Here is a 13,724-nt window from a genome sequence, read left to right as displayed (position 1 = left end):
TTTTTTTTAGATTCCATATATATGTGTTAGCACACGGTATTTGTTTTTCTCTTTCTGACTTACTTCACTCTGTATGAAAGACTCTAGGTCCATCCACCTCACTACAAATAACTCAATTTCATTTCTATTTATGGCTGAGTAATATTCCTTTGTATATATGTGCCACATCTTCTTTATCCATTCATCTGTCAATGGATACTTAGGCTGCTTCCATGTCCTGGCTATTGTAAATAGAGCTGCAATGAACATTGTGGTACATGACTCTTTTCGAATTATGGGGTTTTTTTTAAGGGTATATGCCCAGTAGTGGGATTGCTGGGTCATATGTTAGTTCTATTTTTAGTTTCTTATAAAGTACTACTCATTCAATCAAAATAAATTAATTCTACAGCCCAGGTTTTTTTGAAGTCATATCTCATAGTACAAGTTCTGTACAAAAGCACCTTTTAAGCCCTTAAATATTGGTTGAATTTCAGAATTTCAGTCCTCAGACCCAGGAGACATACAATTTAATTAAGATTAGGCAAGATGCAGGCATCGGCTGTACACAATGGTGACAGAGAGGAACTTTAGCTTAGAGTGTTTACGTGCTCACTATTACATTTCTGTCACAAGCCCAAGCTGAACTTTGCCAGTTTACACAAATCTTTAGCTCAGGGGAGTGGCTGATGTGTAAATTTACACTTCCACAACACTAATGTGTTAAACCACTACTCCTCTTGACTCCGTGTGAGAAGTACAGCTATAGCTATAGTTTTTAACCAAATCAAAACACCATAGTAAATTCTGGGTATTTATATAGTTCATGACTTAACCCAAAATTCGAACATGACTTTCTCCATCTTTATGTTAATGTGTTGTGACTTATCTCCAGGTAGAATGAAATCAATGAGAAAATATGAACACTTCACTTAAAATGAAAGACTTAGGAACTTCCCTGGTGGCGCAATGGTTAGAATCCGCCTGCCAATGCAGGGGACACGGGTTCGAGTCCTGGTCCGGGAAGATCCCACAGGCCATGGAGCAACTAAGCCCGTGCGCCTCAACTAATGAGCCTGCGCTCTAGAGCCTGCGAGCCACAACTACTGAAGCCCGTGCGCCTAGAGTCCATGCTCCACAACAAGAGTAGCCACTGCAATGAGAAGCCTGCGCAATGCAGTGAGAAGTAGCCCCCTCTCGCAGCAACTAGAGAAAGCCCGCGCAGCAACGAAGACCCAACGCGGCCAAAAATAAATAAATAAAAATTAAAAGAAAAAGAAAGAAAGACTTAGATGACAGGGAATTTCTTAAGTATTTATGTACTGGGTTCTAACAACACAAAGTAAAGCTGAAATTGAGCTGAATTTTACATGGAATATGGTGCACGTAGGTGGATTTCTAATGTCTTCCTGATGACTCATGTACAGTGCTTTATTGTTTTAAATGGGTCATGTTGTTCACTCTGGAATACTAATGGTATTTTGTGATCAATTCAGGAAGCCCTACAACCTTTCCCTAAATTACTGGGAGATGCAGCTTGACAACTGTATTTACTTAGCTAGCACAATAATTAGAATCTAAAACTTTCATTTCAAGATGGCATATCACCTACCTATATAGCTCTGTCAATAAGCCATTTTCTTGGCAAAGAACTGATTGATGGTTCATTCTTAACGTGCTTGGAGAAACACATTAATAAGATAACCCATGCCTTTTTTCACTCTTTAATATCTACAGATAATCTCTATTTTAGATGACTCTAAGTAGCTAAACACGAATAAAAAAGAACACCTTTCTGGCTCATTAAGGCAAGTGCTCAAGCTGTCATTAGCATTACCTCTCTGCAAATGCAGTATGGGATATGCAGTAGGCCTTGTCTGCTGCAGAAACTAATGGCACAAAGCTACCTTTTGACAGCAAGACTAAATTTACATACTTTACATATTCAGTGAGTAAAGAATAATTTACATTAATCAAATAGGCTATGTTTGGGGGATTCCCCCTCCCCCATTTGAAATATACCTATGCACATCGCAGGCCTAGTCACCCACGACTGCATACTAAACGAATTAATTGTGCCAAAGCCAAAGGGGGCCTTTTCTCCTTATTTAATCCTACTCATTTTCTAGAGCGCAATTGTAAACTATGCCTCCAAAGCAAGTCAGGCCTGAAAAGATGAGATGCTCTGGTTTTCATCCTCAGACCTGCTAGGCTGACTACCTGTCAGATAAGGTTGAAGGCAGGATTATGCCTTGAAATGCTGACAAACCATAGATTTTTATCACTAAATCAAACCTGCTGGGTTTAAACTCTGTGAACTTTAATGATTTCATATTTAATTAAAAGAACGAGATTAAACCCAAAGTGGAGGGGTGAGGGTTCTGGCAAAAGAGAATCAGGGAGTTGTTGGGGATAAGACTTCATTTTCACAAATCAAATTTCTCATTTGTAGTAAAGCAAGGTTTCCACATAGAGGAGATTCCAGGAATCACTGGGCTGCACAATACTGGAGGTTATTTAGTCTATCCCAGAATGATAATCATCTACCCTGTTCTTAAAAATCTCCACAGGAAGAGGTTCTGCATGTGTTGAGAAGGTTTCCAGCTGCTAAGGGCACAATGTCAGTTTACTGGAGAGGGAGAAAATAAAAATTGTACTTCAGCAAGTAAAAGGCAAGAATGATCTGTGCTCCAAAGGTTGCTTTTATTGTTTAATGTAAGGTAAGACAACATAATTACCAATCCTTTCAGAGTATCTTGTTTCATAATGGAAGAGTCATAAGATATTGAATTATTTAACCAGTAAGTACTCACTGACGGTCTACTCCAGCACTTGGCACACTTTCTCTGTAAAGGGCCAGGTAGGAAGTACTTCAGGCTTTGTGGGCCATAGGGTCTCTGTCACAACTGTTCATCTCTACTGCTGTAGCCCCAAAGTGGCCATAGCCAATAGATGAATGAATGAACATGGCTATAGCTCAGAAAACTTTATTCTTCTTCTTGTTATTGTTTTCAACCATTTACAAATGTAAAACTCATTCTTATATTTGGGGCCAGATTTGCCCTGTAGGCCAAAGTCTGTCAACTCCTGGTCTAGTCTATATTTAAATTATTATGTAGGGGAGAGAAAATAGTGTCAAACATGGCCACTTTTCATAATGGTTGGAGAAACAAGGATAAAAATATTAAAAGACTGGCTAATAATACAGTAAAGGGCTAAAGCATGTAGGACAGCCCATGTGGGCTAAAAGAACAGGGGTGAGGGGGACATGACTCTGTGACAGTAGAACAGTCAGAACGGGACCCATGTATCGACTAATTGTACCAGAAAGAACGAGCTGGATTAATATAGATGGAGAAGAGAAGAAAAGATAACTCCAGGTGAGGGAAATAAAATGAACCAAGATAGAGGAACATGAATTAGCAGGATTCATTTATGGAGAAGTAGAAGAAAGGCCTAATGAAGTAGTATCAGTTGGAGAAATTCATTTGCTCATTCAATAGATAATTTTTGATCACTTCTGTGCCAAGCATTTTGCTAATACTAGAGATACTGTGACAATTTTAAAACTTATGCCAATCCTCAGCATCTCATTCATTTACATTTAAGGTAGAGATCTGTGATTTAAACCATAAAGGGAATCCAAATGCAAAATAAAAATCTCTTTGTGACCCATCCAAGGCCTGATCAGTTAAGTGTTCACACCTAACATCCTCTCCTAGAGAAATGGCAAAATCATGGAAACTTCCTATGAGTAATTTCCAGGGACCCTTTGAAGATTATAATTTTCAAAGGGATTATTATTTTATTGGCTTAATTCACTGGAACTGGACATAGTGTCATTAGCCCTAACAATGGAAGCCTTTTCAGCAGTGAAGTAAATTACTATGGAAAAGCGTGAAGTGTTTTTCACCAGAGATCTTTAAGAAAAGGATATATATCTACCTGCATGAGATGACTCAGGGTCACTAATGCCTAGAGCACAGCATGAATTTTCAACTCTATGATTTGAAAACTCTTATAAGTATTCCAGTGACTATTTCCACAAATTAATCACTCAATTCTTTAAAAATGTAGTGGTGTTACTAGTCTTATTTGAGGCCAGAACTAAAAATTCAGCTACAAGTGTTCCTAGGAGTATGACGGAAGAAAATCTGAGTGATCTCATAAACCTTTTGCATGAGCCCTCAAGTGAAAGGCAACGTTGCAAGGAAATAGCAGAGCGTGTGGTTTGGAATTAGACAAACTAGACAAACTAGACAAATTACAACTGGTGTTCAGATTCGGATTCAACTGCTCACTAGCTGTGACCTTGGCCAAGCTACTTCTCTAATCCTCTATTCCTTCTCCTGTAAACTTGAGAAAATAAAAGCTAACATTCCAGAATGTTGTGAAGATGTAGTGAGATGGTTACTAATACAGTGCCTTTGCAGAAAGAAGAGGGAACTGGGTAGAATGAACAGCTTGTTTTGCCATTTGATTATCTTGAAACGTCACGTTGTACAATCATCCCATCTTGTTTAAAACAGCTCTTAGGCCAGTAGCCGATCTTGGATTAGCTCTTGTTGTGCAAGGATGATTCACCATTGTAGAAAAGAAGAAATAAACAAAAAGTCTTTGAAATATGCAAAAAAAAAAAAAAAAGATAAGTGTTATACTGTTCCTGGAACACTGAATAAGACAAAATGATGAACAGTACATTTATAATACTGGCTCAGGATAAAAATGAGATTATAGATTAGACACAAATCACATTTTTATTTCATTGGTTATTATGCAGTTCATGATGAATGTGTTACACAATAAAGGAACAAACTGGTTATTGCCAGCATTCCATCCCAAGCTGCATTCTTGCTTCTTTCTTTGGAAAGTAGTAAGTTAATGAATAGATGCTATTTTCTATGATACGGATGTCCTTCACTATTAGAATCTATTGAATTCAGCAATGAATGCATATTCATGAATGTGCACTCTTCTCAAAACAGGGATTTAGACAGTCTACTCCATTAAACATAAGTTTATTTTTCTTCCAGGTGTCAGCCAGGGAATCAACATTTTGGTCAGTGGCCTTTACTTGATGTTTGTCCTAATGGATGCCACCTGGAAATAAAATCAACTTATGTTTAGTGGAATAGATTTTCTAACTCTCCGTTCTGAGAAGGCCATTGTTTCAGGAAGAAGTAATTAATTCTAAATATAAGAATTAAAACATAGATTCATAAACATAACTAGCTTAATTTGGTGTTGATTAAAACAAGAGTTAAACAAAAACTATATAATTTGCATTTTATTATTTATTCACATTATATTGATGATGCTAATAATTAGAGCCTGCATGCCATCATCCACTTGTCATTTTCTTAGGTGAACTGTTTATTTTGCTAATCCTACTGGGGTTTCTTGCATATTTGATGAGGCCAACTGTGTCACCCATCAGTCTGTTTGAGTTACAGCAGGTATACACAACAGATTACCTTTGTGTTGATCTAGCGATCAAAACTCCCGATCACCTAAATGGTTAATAAAAATTAGCTAATGTGTTAGTGTTAAATATTAGCTAATGTGTTAGTGTTAAATAAAATATGTACATAAAACCTAACAAACTGCATATTCAAACTGCATATTCTTGGTTTCCTTTACAAGTAATGATTCAGTTTTAAAAAGCCCTTTGAAGTATTCTATTCATACTCAAGCAATAGATATACCAAAGTCAAACTTAAATAATATAGGCTTGCTAAATAGAAAACAATACACCTTGATGATAGGGATGAAACACAAGAAATAATTTTGCTAAATTTTGTTAGACCAAAAGGAATGGGGAATGGGGTGGTAAAGACCATATATATATATGCTAGATTCACACAATAGTTTCTGTTTTGGGTGTTCAGTTAAGACCAACCAACATCTGAGCACCTTCTGTGTTTCCATTGCTGTGGTAAGATACTGGGGCTAACGGATATGGCATAAGTTCCTATCTCCTTACAGTCTTGTGTACTTTGAGAACCATTCTACTCTATTCACTCTAGGTGACGATGATGATTACAAAGAGGACAGTGGCAGCCATGCTCATAAGCGACCGTGGCCAGAGGCTGACATTTGGAACAGTATAATGGCCTAAGAAAAGAAAGTCTACTCCCTGGTGTGGATAATGTGACGGCCGTAGGGATACAATGTGGAAAAATCCTAAGTGGGAAATTTTTGCTTCTATTTATTGTTTTTAAAAAAGTATTCTCCTGCCAGCTTGATCTGACTGACAGCTCTTACAGACTGACCTAATGAACCTTCAGCCTGGGAGCCTTTGCATATTCCCTGATAAGCAGTGAACTCAGGTTTTACTGTAGGCATCATCTCCTAAGCCCCACTGATCTGACTAAAGTGGCACGGCCTCCAAATACCACCACAAATAGTTAGTGAAGGCCAATCCCAGCAGAAGTGTTGTCAAACTGATTTTTCAGCTTTTCTAGTCCCTCTGCAAATCAGCTCAGATCACATTGTTCCAGGTTTAGATGAAACATCTAATTGTATATCCGCATAGAAAATACATGGTCTCTGCTAGAATTTTCCAAAGGGGTAAATTATGGTATATGAAAACACCAGAGAGACACAAGGATATATGCAACTTATCTGCTTATTCCCCTGTAGACTGTGAAATATATTTTAAAGTTTAAAAAACTCTACCATTTATCTTATAGTTATTTTATTTTTCTGTTTCTTCCGTAGCTATTAGAGCCAGCTTATAAATGTACAACAGGGAAGATGAGGCATAAGGCCAGGACAGGAATGAGTCAGGACTGCGATTAACACCAAAAATGTGTCCTGTACAAAGGGAGTCCCTGGGTCACCTTTAGAAGGAGTCTTCTACACTGCATATCTTAGGTATTAAAGTCTAATTCCACCAGTGAAGTGTGCAAACCAGTATACTACTCTATTAGACAGAAGGAAGACAGTGCATTGGTTTCAGATCTTTGTGCAACAACAACAAAAAGGAATTAGTCCAACTATTAGTAGTTTCCTAGAAATAACGAGTGACTTACCTTGGAATTAAATGAGGATCACGGGACTTTAGGGTATGGAAGCTGTGATTAACATTTCAAACTTCAGAAACCACTTTTATGTTGGACTTTTCCTATGAGTTATTCTTAAATTAAGTAAATTGATTGCTCTAGATCTTAGATAAAGGGTGTGTTCATTGGGATTGTATTTAGATAGAATTCTAATTGTAGCTTTAAAATGGTCATTCATTCCTCTTAGAAATTAGAATGACTAATCTAGACACTCATTTAAAAAAGAGGAAAAGGAAGACATTTTAATCTATAAGAAAAGAGAAAAAATATATACAACACTTTTCTCAAATCACTTTTCACATACAGCATATCTAACCCAATGATTTTGAATTTGTCTGCAGAAAGACATACAAACATATCTACACACATACACACGTGCACACACACATTTAAGCTACACAGCTGTCATGAAAAGACAGTGTCTAAGCACCAAAATGAAACCAGGTCCATCTATTTTGCTGAATTTCAACTACCCCATCTGGAGCTTCTGCCTGTATTTGTAGCACTGATTGTATTTAACTATGGCAAAACAACAACAAAAAACAACACCTACACAAAAGAATTAGTTAAACTGTCTGGTTCAGGAGGAGATCCATGGCAAGGTTTACTCTTCCTTCTTCTCAAAGCTCTAAATTCATCTACTTAGTTTCTTGTGTGTACAAAGCACTTCAATCTATATTTTTCTATGTGGGCATAAGAAAAAGTATACTGATCATGGGTCAGAGTAGCTGACCAAATTATTTTAAGTCTCATAACTGGCTAACTACGGACTGAACTGGGCATTTGTATATACTTTCTTATAATTTTGATACTATAAGTCATGTGAATGATTTTTTAAATAACCTCCATGTGTTGGTAAATGAGATCTATCCTCATTAACGTAGTTGCTTTGGGAATTACAGAATCAAGTAATGATGGTGTGAAACATTTGTGAAGTGCCTCTTTGGGATATATTTAGAGTCAGCCTCACATTCTTCTGAATAGTCTCAGCAAATCTGTGATCTTTTGTAGTAGGTTTGAGTTTTGGAAAACAGATGAGTATTTCAGAGCCAAATAGAATAAATAAGCTGGGTAATTAAGCTGTGTAATACTAATGTTTGGTTAAAAGCTAGGTGCGAATATAAAGAAATGATACTGAATTTCTTCTTTAGCTCAAATCATGGCACTTTGAAGAACATTTATTGGGATAAATCAATTCTTGTTGGTTTGGTAATAAAAGCAATATATTCATTAAGATATAATAAATGCATAAATATATAGGTACATGTGCGTGTGCATGTGAGTGGCAGAATTCTAAAGTTAGACAGGATCATTTATCTTACAGATAAGGAAATGGAGGCCCAGCATTTTCTATTCTCCTAGTGAAGTAGCCAGCTTATAGTAAAGTGCTTATTAAATGGTAAAATATTATCTATGCAGCCAAAACAATGATCTATGGAGAAATACACAGTATGTTTGAAAACAGCATTAGTGCCAGGATGATGGGTATAGCAAACAGACCATTTGCTTGCCCTTCCTATACTTCTTGAAGAATCTGCTCTTCCAAACAGTCCCTGCAAGAGGCAGCCATCCTATGGACCCTGTGATCTTATCCCTCCCTGGTTGATTGTACATAGGTTGGACACCTGACTCAAGGGGAATAAATCCATAGGCTAGGCTGGGCCAGTTAGATTCTGTCACAAGAATCTGCACTCAAAGGGACCAATGTCACATAAAGATAGGCACTTGAAGAAAGGGTCACGCTGTATCACAGCTGTGGCAGTCATCTTCAAACAAAGGAAACCAATGAAGAAAAAGAGGAGACAGAGATGAGTGAGACCATGGGAAGGCCAGAGAAAGCAACTTATATTTCTAACTTGCCAGTTTTGGTTCCAGCCCAAGGCACACTGTGGTCTAACTGTTGTTTCCTGTCCTTGGATGTCCAAAAGGTCACCTATCATATCCTTGGAGAAATCCCCCTTCACTCAAGCTAGCTTTACTAGATTTCTCTTCCTTTTAACTAAGCAAGCCCAGAGACAATGTGTTATTGGGCTACTATTCCCTCTTTTAGCTTTTTAATAAAAAAATTAGAAAAACAATTTTTAAACTGTTCAAGGAATGGCTGAATGCCCAGAAAGATTAAAGTGATTCCCTCCAAGTCATTCACATAGTGACAAGCTAGAAACCAGATCTCCAAACTCACCACACAGTACCTATCAGTAGAGTATGCCATTTCAGAACATAGACCCGGGAGCTACATGACCTTGGGAATCTTACTTAACCTCTCCTTGCCTCAGTTTCCCCCTCTATAAAAGGGGGTATAATAATAGTACTTAATAAATAGGGTTGATGTGAGAAATTAGTTATCATATGACACAAGTAGTAATAGCTGATTGAACCTGGGTAGGAACCTGATCTAAAGGGCAGCCATCCTAGGCTCTGGTACAGAAAATATAGGAGGGGCTAGGTGCACCAAATAACATTCCTCACACAGGAATGTGGAATTGGGACCCAAGTGTCTTTGTCAGGGTGTAGAAGGGGCAGTTAGACTGGGGTAAGTAAAGTCTCCCCCCAAGCACAGGATAAGCAAAGTACTCCACTCTCCCCACAAAAAAAAAAGCCCATGAACTCATGCCGTGGAGGACCTGAGAACCACTTTGAATATAAAACAAAGATCCCACTTCTGGGGACCTGGCTCTAGATGTACAACATTTCTTGTCCTCAATTCCCTTGAGCCTCTCTGTATCTCTTCAATAAATACTCAGTTTAAATAGTTTTTTGTTTCTTGAAATCAAAAGAGACAAAATTAAGTAAAATACTTATTAATATTAGCTTACCTTTTAGTATGAACATGAAAAGTAATGACATACACAGGGCATAGGCGGTCAGGGATGGCCCATATGCCTTCCATCTCAAATATGTTTTTCCAGTGTTCTCGCACTGTTTTCCTGCATCGTCAACACAATACCCGCATTTCTCTCTTTCTGGGTAAAAGTGCTTTATCACCATCTTACCACCAGGAACTAAATGGCACAGGTCTTAAGAATGAGTAATTAATTATTCTATATCCATTTAGAGTCATTGGATTCATTTTGTTTAACATGATAGAGAATAGTTTAAGCCTACATTCTTCCAATTAAAATGTGAAAATGTTCCTTACTGAGACCAAACTCTAGCATATGTTCTATAATTAGCACCCTGAAAATAATTTTTAAAACAGCAAACCAGCAACCTGAGCACAAACCAGAAGAAAAACAAGACGACTGCAAATTGTAAACAACTTCAGATGATTTATAGGGAGAGAATTCTACAAAGCTTCCTTAATGTCAGGATATAAACAGTTTTTAGTGCTATTTAGTTAAATGATAATTATAAAACTCATTGAACTGAATGAGAATTAGGATTGTCAGACAAATGCTTGTAAGGGGTTAATTAATTCATATGAACCACACAGCTCAGCTGAAAATGGGCTCATTATTCTAAACCACCAACTTTGTTTCTCAGTACTGTCCTTTCTCTATCAGATTCACCCTGTTACACCCCCATCCCCAGTAGCAAATGTCAGGAGACAGAAATATTTAAAAGGAAATGTGAGCTAAAGGCATTTTACAAGGGTACATCGGGGGGCACAAAGATGTCTGCTGGAACACTGAAATGGAAGGATCATTTATTAGTACACAATGGTTCATAACATCCCAAAGGGTTCAATATTTTCATTACACACACAAACAGACCCCCCTCCTCCTTTTCAAACGCCTCATTACAGCTAAGCCTGGAGCTCTTTTCTTAAAAAGCTTTCCTCTGAAATTATTAATAATTTGAAGTTCCTTACGGGCCAAGAGTATTATTACAGTCAAAATGCATCAATATGTATATATACTTATATAGTCTCTTTTATGCTATTTTAAATAACAAAGTATTTAGTGGGAACAGTAAAGAATTTATAAGCTATATACAGAAAAGCCTAGAGGAAGATGGCAATATCCCAGGCTCTAAGGCAACGGCTCTTGAAGCTTATTAGGTGGCTATAGGAGACTATAATAGGATTATGAGTTTTGGTTTAGCCTGTCCATCATTTCAAGATCCCCGTAACTAAAGGGAATATTTTCATAGGGGTCTCAGTTTAATATTGAAGCTGCCTTTTTTAATTCTTCCTATTTTATAACGCTGAGTGCTAATTAGTTCCATCCACTTTCTTCAGGCTTGTCAATAAGGCAACTTGGAAGCCAAGAACCTGCTGAATTATGGATTAACCAGTTCTGTAACAGCGTGTTCAAGCAACCTAGTTAGCTACTCCAAAGCATAATGTTATCATGGGTACAGGAGAGCACAAAACACTCTTTTGTTATTCTCTGCTTAAAAGCAGAAAAATAACTCCTTAGAAGTAAACTGCTTATTTTGGATGTGTTAATGAACATTTTGGATACGTAAACTAAAATAAATAACATTTATTTTCATGTGCGTCTGACATTGCCTATCACATTCACAACATCCACAATGTCTGCTACAGAAAATGACAAACTAGTCTTAAATTTTTTTTTGCACATACCATGCAAACAAATTTTAAAGGCAGCAAAGATTGGGAGATTGAATCTGACTAGCATGAGTTCCCTCGTCTATCCTCACTTTTATTGAACCTTCACGCTAACCTCCCTGAGCCTTCCCATCACTTTCCTACTTTTGGCATTTCAATTGACTCCTTTCTTCTGCAGCTAGACTCTAGAATCAGTCCCTTAGTATCATAAATTCTAGAGTGAGAAGGGATGTTAGAGATAAACTGATGTTTATCAGTTTATCAAGGGAATTAACTGAGATCCAAAGGTCAAGTGACCTATTCGAGGGTCATACAAGCTAGGTGATTGTAGAGGTGAAAAATGAACCAAAGTCTCCTGATTCCCTCTTCAATGCTCCTTCACTTCTACATCATAACCATCCCACTCTGGCCTCACTAGGCTACTGAGCTACTCCTCCAATAACCTGGGATCCCCCTCCCCAGACATTCCTTTCCTTAGGTTCCAGGAATCGAGCTATGATAGAGTAAGGACAAAACTCAACTTGGCTGTATCTACTCTGTGCTCCCTGGCTTACGCCCCAAGTGTGTACAAACTCCCCTTGTGTCCACAGGCTTCCAACTCTACCTTCCTTTCCTCATTCCTAAAGGATGATCTTGATTTCTACCTTGTTGTCTGAATGAGTCTGTCTCCCAAACGTTTCACCATCTGCTTTCGCCTAGACATCAATTACCTTCTCTGCTGTCCATCTTCATGGTAGAAACAGCTTTCCTTTTCTTGCCTCCTAAAGGTTAACGCTCCTACACTTATTTCCTTCCTCCTGAGCACCTTCCATCTCTCCTTCTTAACTGCTGCCATTTCTTTAAACCCAAACTAATAAAAATAATTGATAATAATGAATAATGCAGTAATAACAACTAGCTAGTATATACAAAGTGCTTATTATGTACTAGGCATCATTTTAGGTACTTTGCAAGTATTAATTCATTTAGTCCTCATAATAACCTATGAGGTAGGTATTACTATCATGCTCATTTTATAGATAACAAAACTGAAATACAGAGTGCTTAAGTAACTTGCCCAAGATACACAACTAGGAAGCAGCAATGCTAGGATCTGAACCCAGACAGCTCAGCTCCAGATTCTGTGCTCCAAATCATCACACTGCCTCTTTAGTATGTATCTCATCTATACCATCACTTATTACCTCCATTACGTTGGGCAACTTACTGAACTTCTTGGAGACTCAGTTTCCTTATATGTAAAATGAGAATAATATTGCTACTCTTGTAGGATTGATATGAGAATCAAGTGAACGAGAGAATATATGTAATCCACCGTGCCTGGCATATACGAAGCACTCAGTAAATAACAGTTAATTTAATAGTGATGACATTAATAGTAATAAGAACCAAGCCTTGATTTTACTAAAAAAAAATTCAGATATTTCTCCCAGAGGGAGACAAGCTTTATTATGTGTTTAAGAACTGCTTACCTTATAAAGCAGAAACTAACACACCATTGTAAAGCAATTATACTCCAATAAAGATGTTAAAAAAAAAAAAAAAAGAACTGCTTACCAAGGACTATTCTAAGCACTTGACCAGTGTTAACTCATTTAGTCCTCAAAACAACCATCAGGTGAATCCTACTATCATTTCCATTTTATATATGAGAAAACTGAGACACAGAAGCAATTAACTTCTCCAAGGTCACAAAGCTAGAAAGGGGCAGAACCAAGATTTGGACCCAAGCAGTCTACCTCCAGAGTCTATGATAGGCAGATTTCAATGTAACAGTTTGTTGCAGGAGGGCAAACTTGAGATACCCATGTCCTGGTAGAATAGCATAGACACATACAGCCACCGTAAGTATGTAAAGGTACCATCTAGTGTAGTTCCCCAAACTTTTCAACTCAAGAGAATTACCTGGAGACTAAAAAAAAAAAAAAAAGAATCATGGACCCCATTCCATACCTACTAAGTCAGACTCTGGGAATGGTGACCAGTAGAAGTTAATAGAGGAGCAAATCAGAATCACTTAGGAAGCTTTTTCAAAATCCCCATGCCTAGAACCCACCCCTGGAGATTCTGCTTCAGCATATTCATGGTGGTTCCCAGACCTCACTTGTTACCTTTGGGGGATGCTAGGGAGCCAACAAACCATTCTGAAAACAAACTATTTGTAAATA

The 13,724-nt window shown here is 37.6% G+C and overlaps 1 protein-coding gene across 3 annotated transcripts in view; it reads right to left on the bottom strand.

Moving 5' to 3' along the window:
- DIAPH2 (diaphanous related formin 2) overlaps positions 1-13,724 on the bottom strand; it is an 889,270-nt gene that overhangs the window by 125,636 nt on the left and 749,910 nt on the right. Inside the window, exon 28 of one of the 3 annotated variants that reach the window (XM_082864621.1) lies at positions 4,539-4,594. The exons of the other annotated variants lie outside the window; for them this stretch is intronic. Within the exon in view, the coding sequence (XP_082720747.1) occupies positions 4,560-4,594 (35 nt within the window). The 3' untranslated portion in view covers positions 4,539-4,559. Of the gene's footprint in view, positions 1-4,538; positions 4,595-13,724 lie in introns of those variants that run through there. 3 annotated transcript variants of the gene reach the window in all.

The sequence above is a fragment of the Leucopleurus acutus genome, assembly GCF_964270905.1.
Source record: "Leucopleurus acutus genome assembly, chromosome: X".
NCBI lineage: Eukaryota > Metazoa > Chordata > Mammalia > Artiodactyla > Delphinidae > Leucopleurus > Leucopleurus acutus.
The sequence above is the reverse complement of the archived record's forward strand: the minus strand, read 5'-3'. Positions and strand labels throughout refer to the sequence as shown.